General features: G+C 50.8%; 1 protein-coding gene across 3 annotated transcripts in view; it reads right to left on the reverse strand.

Moving 5' to 3' along the window:
• Window positions 1-2,421: 2,421 nt before the first annotated feature.
• The window catches only part of CHD6 (chromodomain helicase DNA binding protein 6), a 200,756-nt gene continuing 185,425 nt past the window's right edge, over window positions 2,422-17,752 (reverse strand). For 2 of the 3 annotated variants that reach the window (XM_039227070.1, XM_039227072.1), the window contains 6 exons: window positions 17,233-17,384; window positions 16,663-16,869; window positions 15,209-15,661; window positions 13,196-13,387; window positions 12,069-12,188; window positions 2,422-5,743 (listed from right to left, as the gene is read on the reverse strand). In XM_039227070.1, coding sequence (XP_039083001.1) covers window positions 4,847-5,743; window positions 12,069-12,188; window positions 13,196-13,387; window positions 15,209-15,661; window positions 16,663-16,869; window positions 17,233-17,384 — 2,021 coding nt within the window. In that variant the 3' untranslated portion in view covers window positions 2,422-4,846. The remainder of the gene's footprint in view (window positions 5,744-12,068; window positions 12,189-13,195; window positions 13,388-15,208; window positions 15,662-16,662; window positions 16,870-17,232; window positions 17,385-17,752) is intronic. The other variant, XM_039227071.1, reaches the window with a different exon arrangement.

Here is a 17,752-nt window from a genome sequence, read left to right on the forward strand (position 1 = left end):
GGTCCCCAAATCCCAGCTCTGTCATTACGGGCTGGGTGCCTGGACAAGTTATTTCACCTCTCTGGGCCTCAGTTCTCTCATCTGTAACATGGGGACTTTTGAGTGACTGAGGGGATGGAGGAGGTGCCTGGTAAAGAAATGTGCACTGTTAACACTGAGTGAGGTTATCAGAGAAAATACAAGGTGCCTAGTTAAATTTGAATGCCAGATCAAAGGTTTTAGTATAATTATGTACCAAATACTGCATGGGATGTACTTACACCAAGAAAATTAGTTCATCTGAAAATAAAATTAACTGGGTGTCACTTTCTCCTCTCCATCTGGCAAGTCTATACTGAGAAGCTCCAGAGATTCGGGAGGACCTTGGGACTTAGAGCAAGACCTTCCTTATCCCTGATTTCCCTGCTACATCCTTGATTGGATTACCCTCCTTCGAGGGGACAGGGGACTGGCGTTCCTGCCCTCACCAGCTACTCAAAAGCAGTAAAGATACAAGCATACTTCAGCACATGACATTGGTCATTTCAATCAACCACGCCAACAACCTTGAGATGCAAGGTACAATCATCCCTGCTCTACAGATGAGGAAACTGAGGCGAAGGTGAGAACCTTAGAGAAGGTAGGGATGTAGCCCTCCTCCCCGCCCAGAAGCTATCTCTCTTCCCTTTGCCTCCTCCCCCCATTCTAGTTTGTTCCTTTGTCCATGGGCCTCGGGCAAGGGCTGAGCTAGAAATCAGACACCAGGACTGTCTTGGCAGCTTCAGTAACGTCCAGACAGATCCCATGAACACTGTTCTCGCGGGAGCTGTACTCGCCTCACCCCACAAACCCCCCGAGTCTGGACCATGAGGGTGGCCCCTGAGCACCTCTCTTGTGCTCCAGTACCTCAGAGACTGGGTTTGAGAAGCCACGGTCTGGAACCAAGGTGCTGGGCCCTGGGCGGGGTGAACCCCACTGCCGACCTGTGGTTTCCAGACCAGGCAAACGAACAGCAGTTCTTGCGAGAAACCATTTTAAGGAATTCACTATAAATGAATCAAGCATAAAGTTTTCCAGAGGGTGTGGCCACAACCGTTCCGTTTTCCTTGGTGCCAATTTTTCCGAGACTCCCTCAGTCCGATCTGGTCTCTGAGGTAGAGGGGGTTCCCGGGCTGACACCACAAAGGCTGGCCTGTTCCAACCTCAGGCCGGTGGGACGGAGAGGCCTAGCCCCAGCTCTGTTCTCTGTGATTGATGACACAGCTTTGCAGCCTTCTGGTGGCTTTCAATAGGCAGGCTGGATGCCAGCGTCCCCCTACCCAGCAACCAAGACACGCTGAAGACAAATGAGGTCACTTACGGCAAACACACACACAACACTGCAACGCTGGCCCGATGTCCTACACTAATTGCACTCCTCTGCCCTCACAGAGGTAGACGTTACTGGGGCAGCCTCCGGGGTCCGGAGTGAAACCAAGACTATTTATTACTTATTCTGCATAAATTATGCCTCCTCCTCCCGGAGGGACGGCTCTCCACATCTGGACTGGAGTTCAAAAAGACTGGAACACATCCTGGCTTGAAAATCCACAGCAGAGGACTCTGGGGCCTTAGAGAACAACGCCTCACCCATTCTCTAGGCTACGCAGCCACCGTCTGTGGGCACCTAGCAGGGACCCAGCAAGGGTGAAATTGGGAGGGTGCCTGGCTCTCAGCGTGGCCGAGGCTTTAGCACTTTCCTGCCAGCCTCATTGAAAACTTTGGACACAGTCCTTCTGAGGCCAAAGCTAAGGGCGACCAAAGTCTTAACAAGCCTTAAGAATTTGGAGGCATTCCTGTGTTTTGGGGCCCTACCTGATCCCACAGAGATTCCCCCTGAGGTCTCAGGTATGTGATGTGAGGTGGGGCTTCTAGAAAGGGGTTCAAAAAAGTGGCGCAGGGGGCGCCTGGGTGGCTCAGTCAGTTAAGCGTCCGACTTCGGCTCAGGTCATGATCTCATGGTCTGTGAGTTCTCATCGGGCTCTCTGCTGACAGCTCAGAGCCTGGAGTCTGCTTCAGATTCTGGGTCTCCCTCTCTCTGCCCCTCCATGCTCATGATCTATCTCTTTCTGTAACTCAATAATAAATGTTAAAGAAAATTTTAAAAAGAAAAAAAAGAAAGTGGTGCGGTGGAGGCGTCAGCTGTGAGCGTTCGGACCCAGGTCCGGAAAGCTGGGGTCTGCTGCTCCCTCTTCTATGGCACGTGTGTTGACCAGGTGTGCCGATGGGTCAAGAGATAAAGCAAATCAACCCCCATGAGTGGATATTTAACACATCCCCAGGTGTGCCCAGAACAAACTGGGCCCTCCAGAAAGCCCGTGGACTGCTGTGTGCAGATGGTGTATTCACACAAGGCCCAGGCAGCAAGAGACATCCAAGTGCCACTGAATTTGACTTTTAAAATTGTTTTTTTTTTTTTCTTAAATCCAGGATCAAGACCACAGACAATTTATTATGTAAGACACGGGGGTGAAGAATGACCAAGGAAAGTTATGGCTGTGAGTGACATGGAATTTAGATGAAAAGGCTCAAGTTTGCCGAAGAAGAGTTTAAATTTGGCTTTTGCTCTTGGAAACGTCAAAATAATAAGAAGCACTTATGCCTTACAGAGCAAATAATCCACAGAGTGTCATTTTCATTTTGCAAACAGGGACACAATAGCAGTCAAATATAAGCCTAAACACCCAGAGAGTTAAACATACAGGTTCGGTAAGATATAACAAGGGGCTTAGCATGCTGGTGGGTTTTAAAATCAAATCCATATTGAACCCTGTGACCTACTGGAGGTTCTAAGTGGAACCTGGGGAAAGCAGCTTTTCCATACAAAACAAGAACGAGGACGACAAAGGAAAACCCAGGCTCTGCTGGACGTCTATAATACTCATTTGCAGTAAGGCTTTCAAGATACATGAATTTTTATAGCATTTGTATTTTAAGGATTTAGGGCAAATACATTTTTTTTCTACTTGATAAAAAGAAAATTAGTACTTAAAAGGTTCAAAAATATATCGATTGAGTGATTTTTTTTTTTACATAAATAAATTATATTGATTTTTAGGATTTAACAGCTGAAAAAACCCTTTCTGCTTCCACTGGAGGCAAAACTGAACAAAATGTTAGTTAAATAGAGAGCAGCATTTCTAAGAAATCTGTTGTCAGCGTTATAGACCATCTACGCTACAAAGATGTCATTAAATAGGATTTGCTCCATCAATGGATTCTGTCTTCTTATGCGATCAGTTACAGAATTTCTGACTTTTATCTCTGATTCGTAACTCCACCGTTCGAACATACATCTGATTTTTTTTTCCGGTCACAATTTAACAGACTTCTTTGAGATGCTCATTTTAACATTTACATAATTTATAATCCCAAATGTATAAAAGACAATGACAAAAGCATCATAAATAAATAATGCAAACTGAAATAGTTATGTCAAACTTTTGGACCTTCTGATAAATTAGCAAAACTGTAACAGGAAAAGTAAAAAATACAGTAAATTGTGGCAACACCAAGTGAAACTGGTACCAACAGCACTTCCAACGTCTCTGACGGCCCCCGCACGGGCCCTGTGCACCCCCCCAGTCCTGAACCACGAGCTTATTTCCAGTCTCAGAGCGTGACCAGCCCTCTGGAGTGCGGACACAAGTGGGAGGGGACACCATCGCGGTAAGTGCCGCGCAGGCAGGTGCTTCCCGGGTGAGAAGGGAAAATGATGTTAATTTGCAACAGTCTCGACTAACCTGATCTGGAATCTGGGTCCAACTGCATAATGGAAACCGAACAGCGACCAAAAAAAAAAAAAAAAAAGGAAGAGAAAAAACAAACTTTCACAGTCGTTTTACAAAGGTGGCACGCACCAGTCCAGACAACTTCAAATCATTTGACGCAGGGACCTAGCAAAGTGTAAAAGTGTTGAGTGACTATATTCTTGAAGGCTCCAGAAAGAGCCCTATTCTTGGTGAAGGGGGGCACAAAGTAAAAACCTGTTAGGGCCTGGTGGTGGCCGGAGCGACTCTGGAGAATGAGGCGAGCAGTGTGCGGCCCCACGGAGGACGAGCCCCTCACCCGCCCCCATTGCCGGCAACAACTCCGGTGTGTAAAGCTTTTCCATACTAAGAACGATCTCTCACTGTGGGGAGATGGCATGGGCGGTATATAAAATAACACCTCATCAGTATTTCCTCTTGCGGCAGGCGTCTGAAAAACCATGAAGGGGATGTCCTGTTACTCCCAGTAAGGTTTCTGCTTTCTAAAGAAATGAATATATGCATTTTCAACCATTAGTTATATACTTCCTGTCTACACTACTCATTTACTCCTCCTGATAAAATAGGGAAATATCTTAACTAAAAAATATGCACCAGCACTTCCTTTTTCTGTGCTTTTTGGTTTCCCCATTAGATTCTTCCCATTCAACACGGCTCACGGAAAAAAGAGCTCCTCTCTGTCTCTGTTCTTTGGCCCTTTGATGGTAAATCCCTAAAGAGCTTTCTTTTGCCACTGTCCCTCCTCAGGTAAGTGGGAACTTGGAAGGGAAGGGGGGGAGGGCGTGTCACCACGTACTGTATTAGCTACGGCTGCTGGAATGAACAACTGGGTAACAGAATGAGAATTCTGTGCCTCCTACCCTAGGTCGACGACACTCAGCTAATGAAGTGGCAAGACCCTGCGACTATTAACATCTGTGACCACAGTTCTCAGAAAATTAGGTAGGTAATATTACTTATGGAAACACAGGTTCTTATGAAGGTGGAGTGAGGGAAGTAACAAACCTTTATGGGATAAGAAACTTACAAGTCACAATCATTTCTTAAATGAAACAGTTCTAATTGGTGTCACTGTTGGAGTCTTTGAGGCCCCCTTCCCTGACCTGTGCCGCATGTCCTCTCTCTGGGGGCACGGGGGCCCTGGGCTCGGGGCAGTTCTGGTTGCCGCCTGGCTCCTTTTCGGACCCGGGAGCGGGCTCCGGATTGGGATTCAGGCTGTCCCCTTTCGTTTTCTTCTTCTTGCGCTTCTGGCTCTCCAGACCTACTACTTCAGAGTGTCTGGCCTGCTGCATGGCCGGCAGAGTCACGCCCATGCCCGGGGACAGAAACATGGATGGGTAAATGAGTCCAGGAGACACTCCTGGGATGAGAAAGGGGTTAAAAGCCACAGGACTACTGGTAGTTATTGCAGGTTCGGACTGATCAGAGAACGGACCAGGACCAGGCTTGTCTTCAGCTAACGTGTCCATTTTTACATCATGGCTACTTGGCTTGTCTTCTACAGTCTTTTCAGTTGCTGCTGTGCCACTTTTTGTTGTGCTTGACAGAGGCGCTGGGGCGGTGCTGGTGCAGGCGGTGGCCATGGGTGCGTTGAGGAGTCCCCCGACCCCAAACATCTGGGGCACCGCGGCCATTCCTGGCAGCATCATGGGCAGCATGCTCAAGGTGCTTTTGACCTCTTCACCCGTGGGCATCGTGGCGAAGCCGGCCGGGAACCCCACCAGGCCCGTGAGGGGGATGCCTGGCAGATTTCTCATGTTTTGGAGTCCTACCAGGTCCATCCCAGCGATCAGTCCGTTCATGAACAGTGGCCCCATCCCTGAGGGAGAGTCCGCCACAACAGCGGGGGCCTTCAGGAGCTCGCTCCGAGGCCGTCTGCCCCTTCTACGGGGACCTGCGTCTCGAAGAACAGGCTCGGCCAGGGTGTGATTGAACTTGTTTTCTGGGAGAAACCCCTGAAAAAGGACAAAGAAACACGAGACGCTGAAGGTTACTGGAGGCCAGGTGACGGGCTGGGGATGAAGACCAGGGTCCTGCACTGGGCTGGCCGGCCCCCGTTCTGCCAAGGACCCAAGTGGGAGCCCTCTGCCTACCTGCCTCGATGGCCCTCTAGCCCAAGTGTGCCTCAGGTCGCTGGCTTGGAGGCCGAGAGCCAGCCACCACCACTACCACCTGCACACGACAGTGGCATCCGCTCCCTGGGGAAGCTCATCGGAGAGCTGGGAGCTGGAGCCCAGCTCAGGACACCAGGTCTTAGGCGAGACTTATGGCTGCAAGGCTTTGACCAAACCGAGCATTCATCTTCCTAGTACACATTTAAGCCAGTACACAGGAAGCTCTCTGACGGAAGCAACAGAGCAGAGTAGGGGAGACAGGGTTGTGCGGGAGACGGACCTGAATTTTGGTCTCAATTCTGTAAGTAGCTGTGGGACTCGGGACACCTCAGTTAGACTCACAGAATGCTCGTGAGGAAGGACCGGGACATCTGTGTGGCGTTACTGGAGGCAAAGTGTGCAACACGTTACCCAACCCCCAGGGACAAGCGCTAATGACTGTGTGCGCCCCCCTCCCTCTGGGTCACGAGCTCCTGGAGGGCAACTCTGTCACCAAACAGGGTGCCTACATGTTTGCTGAGGAAATGAGGGCGTTCTTAATGCTGCTGGAGAAACGCATCACAGTGAGTGGTGTTCCGGGTTTCCCAGCTGGCAGGGAAGTCCGGGGCTAAGCACCACGCGGCCGCCACCCAGCTTGGCGGGCACATGGGTCACCCGGCACCACGCAGGCTCTGCCACGGCACGTGTAACGATTTACTGCGGGCAATCCGGGAACCTGCTGCTCCAACAGCACCAGGGAGCCGTGGGCCGCAGGGCGGAGAAGGCGCCAGCCTGGCAGCGGGCTTGCCACAGCCACGCTCCTTCCTTTGGGACCGTGGCTTGGGAGCTCTGGGGGCGACGAGGACGTACCAGAACCTGCTGGAGAGCCCACTCTGCCAGAGCCTCCTGTCTGGTTTCAGAGAGATAATTAAACCGGTGCGATTACAATGTCCTAACTCTGAATTTGTTCCCAAAACGGCACGAATAATCCCCATAGCAAGAGAAATTTCTCTTGGGACCCCGTCTGGAACCCCTACATCGCCTGGGGAACTGCACCTTTTCCTCCTTCTACTGTCCCCTACTCCTCCCTGCTGTCATCGAGCTCACGGAGGCAGTGTGTGTCCACGGGATCAAAGGCACGTTGTGACAATGGCTGCCGCTGAGTTGTCTCAATCTTTGCAGAGAAGAGCACCGAGGAAAAGCCCTTCCCTGTGGGTCCCTGGAAGTCCTCTCTCCTTTCTGAGCCACTGAAGGAGAGCAGCCCTAACTGCCTGGGCTTCTCCTCGTGGGTCCTGTTACAAAGCTGCTGTTATTCTACCACCTGCCCTCTGACCACAGCAACGATGAGGCTAAAGATGTGCAGAGTGGCCACGAGGGCTCTGTGACACTGGGTTTGCACTGGGGGTGCAGGTCTCCATCAGGGCTGGAGTGTGGAAACCGGGACGGGATCCCGCACAGCAGCATGAGGTGGGAGGGCCCAACAGTGAGGCTCGCCCCACCCCTGATGCTGGAGGAGCCCACGCTTCTCCTGAGGCCGACTCTGCTGCCTTCTCAGGATTCTCAGTCGTTTGTAAACATGCCCTCCCTTCCTGCAAGTCTGGAGTGGGGAGCGGGATGTGACAACACACAGGTGAGACTCCACCAGTCTACTTTGAGACTCAGATGCAGGGCCCCACTGCAGCCCTTAAGGGAGCACACTCAGAGCCAGAAGGCAGGTGCGGATCACACCAAGAGACACCAGAAGGGCAAGAAACATACTTTCATTAGGGCCAGCAGTGCTAAAGAAGACAGGAAAGGAAGTCAGGAGTCCACAGAAACCGGAGGGCTGAGACTGGCAGCCAGGCCTGAGAATAGTTAAGATGACTCTTCACAACCTTGGGGCGCCTGGGTGGCTCAGTCAGTCGAGCGTCTGGCTTTGGCTCAGGTCACGATCTCACGGTTTGCTAGTTCGAGCCCTGTATCAGGCTCACTGCTGTGAGCACAGAGCCTGCTTCAGATCCTCTGTCCCCCTCTCTCTGCCCCTCCCCTGCTTGTGCACACACGCCCGCTCTCTTTCTCTCTCTCAAAAATAAACATTAAAAAAGTTTGAGGAAAAAAACAAGATGTCTATCCACAACCTTCCTAAGGACCTCTACTTCAGATTTTAATCCAGGAGTTCTGGTGTCTGCATTCAGCTCGCTGCCTCTCTTCTCCCTGTTAAAGAGGCCGATCCTTAAAAATTCCAACAGATCCCTGCTTAAAGGGGCAGCTGCAGAGATGGGGTTAGTCGGTAGCACGGGTTCTCAGTGAGCACACACGTGTGTGGTGGGCTCCCGAATGGGAAGTGGCCAGGAAGGGAGGCCTGGGGCCCACGGCAGCGGTGGTGTGAGCAGGCCCGTGGCCATCCCGGAAGAGGCGGTGGGACCAGGAAGAGCAGCAGGAGTAGTGCCGGGGCCACTAAACGTGCACTCACCCCATGTCAGGCAGATGCTAAGGGCTCCATCTGCATTACGCCATTAGCCCTGAGGAGTCCGTACAATGATCACAGCCATTTTACAAAGAATTTACAGACTCATAGGTGTGTGAAAAATGGATATTTGACTGTTCCTGAGTTCCCGGGATTAAGGTTATTTTCAAAGTCCTACATCTCTCTTCAATTTGCCAAAGAATATTCAAGGAAAACCCGATCATGGGCAAAAAGCTCTATGATGTGAGACTGTAAGAGAACTCTTCTCCAGAAGCCTTGGTTTAGACTAGAAGAATTGAGGGAAACGTGATACTGTCATGCTTTGTGCCCCGCTTCTTTCTCACAGAGTGGGGGAAGCAGGGGTCTGCCCTGGGAGCACGATGGCCAGGGCAGAGCTGACCCTTCCTGGCCTGGGCTGTTGCGCGTACCTCGCCACACTGGCTTTCGCCCCCCGCACGTGACCAGCACCTGCTCTTTGCAGGGCTGCTGCATCCAGCGTGCGAGGCAGTTGCTCACCCTGGCTCTGGGATGATCCCCCGGGGAGCTGTCCCTGCCTGGTTCCTATTTCTGAAGAGAGAGTAGGGCTTGATGGACCAGGGCCAGGCTGAAAGCAGAACGTGTAATGCACGCCACTCGGCCGAGAGCCCCGGCCAGGCGAGCCACAACCGAACCACAGGGCTTTTCCAAGACCTCTTCCCTGCAGCCCACCTACAGCCAAGGGCCAGGGAAAGTTGGGGTGTGTCTTTTCCCCTTATACCCACAAAGTTCCGTCGTAAGTCTCTAATAGGGAGGGTGTGTTCGATCTTAGAAGCCTTTCTGTTAGGAAGTAAACCTAGAGCTTGATAAACAACGCCTCCATCTTCTTTTCCAACAATTTGCTATAAATCAGATGTCCTGTAACATCTGGGCATCTAGAGCGTGTAGAGCTAGGCAGCTCTTCAAGACCAGCCTGTATCCCGCAGGACCCTGGCATGCTCCTCAGGTATCAGGATGTCCAGAAATGTCCCTCTCCTGGCCTTGTTGTGAGCTTCTGACAGAGAAAGAGTGCTGAGCCCGTTCAGAACTGGGAAGCTGCCAAGGAGGCACATGCTGGCCGCCTTCAGACTGGAGAGGAGCAGCAGAACGATCCCGGGGTGTAGACAACAGCTCTTCATCTACAGCAACGCCGAGAGGGGTGCTCGCAGAGGAAGTCGGCTCTCACCACCTCCTGTGGGAGCGACGGTCCCTCCAGCCGCCCAGCTGCTGCCCACCCTAGTCAGATGCCCCTCCCAGCAGCTTGGCGACCACACACAGCGGCCAAGTGGGGCTTTGGCAGCTTTCCCTCCTGGTAATTATACCCTGCGAGCAAACCTGCTTCCTCCTCCAGGGAAGGGGAGAGGGGAAGGAGAGCAGAGAACAGGAGTCAGACGTTAAGCAACACTGGAGGGAAATCTGCTTTTCCAGATGACGACGTGGGCACTCCAACCCGAGAGAGACCTCTTCACCAATACTTGGAAGCACTTATTCCAAAGCCTGTGGATTCCAGCTCTCAAACTGAACTCCTGGTAGAGGAGGAGGGGGTGGAGGTGGTGACCAAAACGTCCTTGCTCCTTCCAGGAAGCTTAGGAGGTTTAGCCCACAAACATTCCCTGAGTGAAGAGAGACCTAACGACCAAAGGAGGTGTGTGTGGAAACGAAGTTAAAATCCCTACGCACAAAACAGAACAAGACAAAATCTAGCCCTAGGAGACATTTTTGGGACAATGGGGGAAACCTGAGTGTACACTATTAGATATTATTAATATTCATATGTGTGATAACATTGATAGTTCTGTAGGAAAATATTCTGAGGAGACACAGGCTGAAGCACTTAGGGGTGACAGGTCATGTCTGTAAGTTACTGTCAAACGGCTCAACAAGAAACAAAAAATCCATACACACGACTAGAAGACAATATAACTTATACAGACATGTGCATGCACACACACACACATCTCATGAGCGACCACTATGTACTGGGCACCCTGGAAGCTGGATCCCACAGCCTTACTGTGGCCCGTGGAGACTGTCTGGCTGAGCCACAGCACACACAGCAGAAGGGATTGAAGGAAGGAAGAGGTTTCTTGATTTGAATCTGTTTCCAGAAGCAGGGGTGAGGTGGTCTCCACGGGAAGACACCGGAGGGCTCCTGTCCCAGCGGAGCTGTGGGAGACAACGCAGAGGGGAAGCTGGCCCCTCCCCGGTGGGGTGGCCGGGCAGCCCCGGGGACCAGGCGGACACAAACTTCCTCGCCCGGCCTTACTGCGGGAAAAGGGCGTCCGAGGCAGGGGCTGTATTTAACAAGGTAGGAAAAGCGCATCTCTGGTAAGAAGCTGACTTGCAAGAAGAGCTTAGAAACGGGTTTTCTGGCAAGGGCTCAGCGTCTGTAGGCAGTGATGAACATTAATTTCCAGAGAACGTGAGGGACACTGTTAGACACAGAAAGAAAGAAGAGGGCCAGGGAGGAGAGCACGTGGCTGTTCTAACACGTCTCTAAACCAAGCGCTCTGAGGCCACAACAAAGCAAGGGCCACAGTCCCTCCTGGATGGCTTCTCCGTGCCGCCCTGCGTGGGGACTCGAGGAGGACGCGGGGAGACGGCAAGGGGGCTGGAGAATGACAGCGGCATCAGCTCGTGCAGCACAGGCAGGTCTAAGGAAAGGGGTGGGAGTAAAGCAAGAGAGGGGCAGAAGGCAGCTTTCCCCGTGCGGTAAGCTTTCCGGCGAGCGAGCGGCTGACCCGGGACAGGGCCCCGGCCCGAGCGCTGGAGCAGCTGCGGTGGGGGACGGAGATGAGGGAGGGCAGGTGTGTGTGCAGAGCTGCAACCAACCCACCAGCTGACATTGGTCACAGCCTCCTTTAAAACACTAAGCAACGACTTCCCTCTGTAAAAGGAGGAGGAAATGACTAGGGTGGGTGGCCCTCTGGAGCTGGAAGAAGAAAATCACATCAGGGCAGTCCCCCTAAGCAGGGAATTTGTACCCAAGGAAAGCTGCAGCTGGCAGAGCCCGGAGGAGACGGCATCCAGGAAAGCCTGGCGTCTGGGGGACAACCCGAGAGCGGCAGATGCCCAGGAGGCTCTTGAGAGGCTCCCTGTTTGGGGAGGACGCACTTTTTGGAGGTTAGAAGCGCATTTATGTGTAATTTGCCAAAGCCCGGCCCTTTCTCAGGTTGAAATGTTATTACTGCCCTCTAGAGGTTCTAGCTTTGATTCCAAATCTGTACTCTCTGAGCTGTAATTAACTCAGATGCGTTAGGCTACAAGTATTTCACACGTGTCTTTGATCTCTTCCAGGCTCATGATTCTACATGAGGAAGAGGCAGTGCTTGGAGTCAGCCGTTTTTCATTGCCAGTGAGGATGGACCAGGAGGAAATGTCTTACATGGAAATTTCCAATAATGACATTTGTTAACACTAGAAACAGACTCCTGATAGGGGTTAAGGTCTCCCTGAGCTCTCTACACTATAATGTAGGGGTTAAGAGGGGATTACCAAGTTTTGAAAATGGTTTAAGCACAAATGTAAAGGGTGAAAACAAATGACGACGGGAAGTCCTACTGCTGCTCAAGAGGCCCCAGTACCACTTATCTCTGCTTATCAACTTCCTCCCGTGCTGGCCTCTCATGCTCTCGGGAGGCGCTGCCTGGCTCCCTACTTCCCAGCTGGAGCTTTCCCCAAGTCCACAAGGCTTGGCTCCACTGGGACAGGTCCCTCCTTCCTTACCCTTAGTCCTGGCTCCTTGGGGACAGCAGGAACCCTCTCTTCCCCACTCAGGGAGTTGACGTCTAATTTTCCAGGTTCCTTACAGCGTGGCCTCCTCTGCTTTGGTTTGTCTGAAAAACTCTAGGAGGCAAATGGAAATCAACGTTACAAAACATTCTGTCACAGGTCCTTCTGAGGAGGGTGGGGCTTTTTAGCTGGTTTTGCTCTTGTATCATTCATGGCCCACTGTACAGACCCAGTCAGGTTAGGCTGAAGGACACAGCGACCGGGCCCTCGGCGAGGCTTTCTGTGAAGCAACAATGTTCCTGCAGCCAGAGAACAGGATGGGTGGGCCTCCTGGTCAGACCTGAGCTGACCCGCTGGCCTCCCACAGTCTGCTTAATCCCTAGCCTTCGCCTCCTAATCATTTCCCGAGATTCTCTCTCCACTACTACCTGCCTGCTGGGCTTTGTCTGTCTCTGGAGGGTGTGCATCTGTGAATGCACCTCCTCCTCCTCTCGTGAGCCCTCTACCTCCCCATCTTATTAGTGAGATGTTCCCAGGACAAAGATGGTGATGGGTTAGGCGAGCAAGTGAGAAAAGGAAAACCAAGAAGAGACCTCAGTGCTCAGGAGTCCTCTCCTACCTACAGATTTCTAATCTGAAGGATTTGGGGCACAGGCAGTAGAAGGACTTAAGGGACGAGTCTTGAAGCAGTAACTCAAGTTAAGAGCACACACTCCTCCCTACAAGTGGTCATGTTTCCACGTGGAAAGAATACACAAGGACATGTTCACGAAGCGGCACTGTTCATGCAACATAAAGACTTCTGTGTGCACTCAGGGTCTGGCGTGGTCGTTCTGGGGGACAGGGGCGCCGAGTTTAGGCAAATTCTGTCCTCCTAAGATTCTGCACAACGACTCGGTACAGCACTCCGCCATGGGCTGTGATTTCTGTCACTAGAAAACTTAATGAAAATTTAAACTTAAAACAACAACCAATAAACAAAACTTTAAAATGACGTTCTGGTTGGCACAGATCTCCCCGAAACTTCCCTGAGCGTCCCCGAGCGCACTCCTTGTCACCTTGTCAAACACACCCCCCGCCAGCGGGAAGGAAGTGGCAGTGTCGGGCAGTGCAACACTTACTGCTCCAAAGCCAGGAACCTCCAAGGAGTAGTCAGCCTGCTGCCTCAGCCAGTCAAGCAGACTCTTGCTGGGAATGGCCTTCTCGGCCTGGCTGCTGGCTGCTGGGGCTGGCTCAGGGGCCAAAGGGGCAGGCACCGGCCCTTCCGGGTGTGAGGTGCTCGGGGGGGCCTGCCCTGGGTCTTCATGGACTTCCTGGACGAGGAGAAACAAGTATGTGCAGTTAACCACGACAGAATGAAAACCAGTTTCTGAAAGGAAACCACATAAGGTGTTCTTTATACCTTTCTACCATTTCCCCCTGAACGGGTGCTAGGGTGCTTGAGCAAGAACTCTGCCTGCCACTGACCCACACGCGCTCCTGCAGATGCTGGCGTCCCCCCACCCGAGGCTCCTCTCCCCGTCTGGTCTGCTTGGTAAACTTTAATTCCACCCCATCTGCTCAGGTTCAGCGTTACCTCCTTTGTCACCATCACTGACCGTCCCAGACAGCAGAGGACACTCCGCTCCCTGCTCCCCCACGGCACCCTGCACGGGCTTTCCACGTAACCACAAATGCCACACTGCAATTTACTTACCTCTTCCTCCCTCTTCAGCTGGGATGCCTGTCTTACACACCTCTGTATTCCCAATGCCTATAATTGGGTCCACGAAGTACAATATGGTGCCACATATACGTTTGCATAAATACATTTCTAAAGATACTCTGAGGCCAAGGAAGAAAATATTTTCCTAGCCATTCCACTGCCAATCTATGATCCCTACAAAGACACGATGGCTTTGCACCTCTAAAAAATGAGACAACGGTCTTAAAAGCTTGCAGGATTGGGCAGGGAAAGAAGCTGCCACTTCGGTCTCCCACATTATACAGAAAGTCTAAGAGGAAGGCAAAACTTTACAATATACCAAATAGCAAAGCTTAATAATAAAGCCCGCAGGCCCCAGTGGACAAAGTCTTTGGTTTGATTCCCTGATCTGCTGCTCTAATGTATAATCTTGGGCAAATTACTTAGTGCTTGTAAGCCTCAGTTTCCTCACCCATACAATGGGAGTAATAACAACACCTTTACAGAGTTGTGAAAATCAAATAGGACAATCATACAAAACCCTGAACACAGTGCCTGGCATACGGTAAGCACTCAATAAATACTGGTTATTATTATTCCTTTTAGAATAAAACATGGAATGTGATCTCTGTTTTAGAGCTTGAAATTCAGTAAGTAGGAAAAACCAAAACACAAAGAGAAGTCCATTGTTTCTGACACATTAAGCAAAGTCTGTGGGGATCTCTCCTGGCCGGGCATACGGCTTCTAACCTTGTCTGTGTATATAGTCATCTCCTCTGTGTCCAGGGAGTCCTGGCGTGACTCTGGGGAGCCCTCCTTCTAGGAGCCCTCTGTGGGCCCACTGCAGAGCACCCCATGTCGCCTGCTATGTCAAGCCAGCATCAACGTTCAGGACCCTGACCCCTAGATCCTGGAAAGCCTCCCAACCCGCGTGCCACTGCCACACACGCAACCCTGCCATTTGCTTTAACGCAATCACCAGTGGCTCCTCTGAAACACTGGGGGGGTGGGCTGTTTGTACTGGAAATGTCAAGACCCCTGGCTCATGCCTCCAGGCTGCATGCAGGTGAAGGGTCCTTAAAACATGTTTTAGAAAAGACTGAGGGCAACTTACAAGAGATACCAAGTGGGACAACTGAAATAGGGATAAGACATCCACAAATTAAGTAACTGTGTGTCTGGGGAAGGGTTTGTTAGTGTAAAAGGTCAGTGTCGGGGCACTTGAGTGGCTCAGCTGGTTAAGCATCTGACTTTGGCTCAGTCATGATGTCACAGTTTGTGGGTTTGAGCTACGCATCAGGCTCTGTGTTGACAGTGTGGAGCCTGTTTGGAATTCTCACTCTCTCTCCCACTCTCTACCCCTTCCTCATTCTCTCTCTCAATGAGTAAATAAAACCTTAAAGAAAAAAAAAAGGTCAGTGTTTTTTACTTAATGGCCTCCTATACCCACCAAGATTCCTGCCTGAAGTGTCTGCTCCTTCAAAAAGATGAGGTCCATCCCGCCTTCAACATGTTTCCGTCTCCCCCGCCTCCTCCTTGTGGCAGCGTCGTCTCTTCTGAAGCTTCCGTTGACGATCTGTCCCGTCACTGGATGGATCAGGCCAGCTTGCAGAATCCCAGACAAGTCCATGCCGAGGGCTCCTTGAAGTGAACCGATAGCCCCGATCTTAGGAGTGCTGGTGCCCACGGGGAAAGGAGACGTGGCTCCTGGGGAACCCTCTGAAGTGCAGGAGAGGTCTATTGCAGACTCCCCATGCCAGCCATTGAGGACGACGGGGGGATGCCCATGGGTGGCGGAGAACTGGTCCAGGCTCCGCGTCTTCATGTCCCTTTCCACCTCAAACTCATAGGGCCGTCTGGGCTTTTGGTCATCCTTTGTGAATACTGGAGCCAGGAAACTCTCCTGCGGACACACACATGGGGCAAGAGAGGTGTGAATGCCACTTCCGTGGCACATGGTAGCTCTTTCTCCAGGCCTGATTTCCTCGAGCCTAGTAGATTCCTAATCAACTTCTTACAAGTTCTTTCCACTCCAGCCTTCTCGACCCTTAGCACCAAATCACCTGGACAGCTTGTTAAAATGTCGATTCTCCTTTAGTGGGTCTGAGATTGTGCATGTCTAACAGGTGTCCAGATGCTACTAAAGCTGCTAGTCCATGAACTAGACCTGGAGTTGCAAGACTGTAATTCAGGAGAGCTCAGCCTCAGCTGTGCATCAGAATCCACTGGGAAATTAAAAAAAAAAATTCCAATACTCAGTCTACATCCTGGACCAATTAAATCAGAACCAGCAGCTTTTCAAGGTCCCCAGCAAGTTCCACTGTGCACTTGAATGGTGAGCCAGTGTGCTAACAACGTACCTCAAATTAAACCTGAGTTGTAAGCTTGGATTTATAAAACCCATTCTGATTTCCCTAATTCCTATCAGCTGCCATTGTTCTCGCAGCCTTCCAGGTACCCAACACACTGATCCATTCCTGCTTCCCTTTCCTTATATGTTTATTAGTCAGAGTCATGCTTGCCAACTCCTCCCCCTTCTCCCCTTTAGATCCACTCTGCCACTAACCTGGTCTAGAACCTCAACTCTTCATCAGACTCCCCCTGGCCTCCCAGCTGCTGGCACTCTTTTTTTCTGATCCTCACATCACAAGAGCCCGCACACCCCTCCAGCTGAGCTGTAAACCCCACTCTCAGCATGCATTTCCCTGCTCTAAGACTTTCAGTATCTCCTGCTGCCTATAGGATAAAATCTTAATTCTTCAATGAACACTAATGACTTCACAAAAAAAAAAAAAGAATAAAAGTCCTGTCCATTCAGTCAGTGTTTGCTGAATGAATGACTTAATTGAGAAGAACCAAGTGTCCCCATTCTCTGCTGCAGTCAGCCCCACGCTGTGGCCTCACCTTCTGGATCTGCGCCACCAACGCTGCACCACTGCTGAAGCTGTGTTCTGAGGCTTCTGGCTCCGAGATGCTGCTTCGAGAACCGGTATTGCTGGTTAACACAGGGGTGGGCAGTGTGCCCGGGGGCTCGTACTGCTGGCTGGAAGGCCACTTCCCCTTTAACACCACGTGGCAGATATTATCCAGGCGGTTGATTATCACGCGATCCTATAAATAAGACCAAAAGCTATGAGGAGTAAGCACCAAGCTACCCAAATTCACAAAGTCCCTTGAGATCACGTGTCAGGTTTTCTAAGCAGAAGGAGTTGGTTAGAAATGAGCACATGTACTTGCTTTACAAGTCTTAAAATAAGTTCTATGGTCTGGATAGTGAGAATTAAGGCCATAGTACTGTAAACACAGAGACATTTTTATATTATCGTCTAATTAGTTGCATGTGTATTTTTTTAGTGTTCAAATGTTATATTGCTAATACCTTTGTAAGATATTACACATTTCTCTGAACTTATTATTCAGAAATACTCTATAAGCCAAGAATTCTTTGGGTAGAAGATGCACACTGTGAGGTACCTTTGGCCACTCAGAGAAGGAAAAGAGGGTCTTCTCCTGGAGCAGCTGAGCAATGGTGGGGGCCCGAGCCTCCTGCAGGTCATCCCCCAGGTCTCCAGCAATGCCTGATGTTGAGCTCTTGCTCTCCTCTTCAGAGTATTTCCCTGGGTAATCTGCAAAGGAGATTAAAAAAAAAAATTAATTGGGTACTTGGGAGACAGTAATGATCTGAAAGAGGAGGATATCTGATCTGTCTTTTAAAAAAAAAATTAGCCCATTCTGCACTAACTTATTTGAAACTGAACATTAATTTCCATGCCTTCTCTTTCCAGAAGGTTCTCGAAGAACCAAAACGCAGATCCTACTTTAGGGCTATCTATGCAAGTTGTGTGATAAACTCTGCAGCCACACCCCAGCAAAGACAACAAGGAAAAGAGGAGACTGTCCTGTGTATCCAAGAACAAGGGCAGAATGAGCGCCAAGAGGCTCAAGCAGAGTAGCTGACAGGAGGAAATCAAACACTGTAATATGCTGATGCGCT

This window comes from Hyaena hyaena, unplaced genomic scaffold (genome assembly GCF_003009895.1).
Source record: "Hyaena hyaena isolate Hyena2069 unplaced genomic scaffold, ASM300989v1 scaffold_25, whole genome shotgun sequence".
NCBI lineage: Eukaryota > Metazoa > Chordata > Mammalia > Carnivora > Hyaenidae > Hyaena > Hyaena hyaena.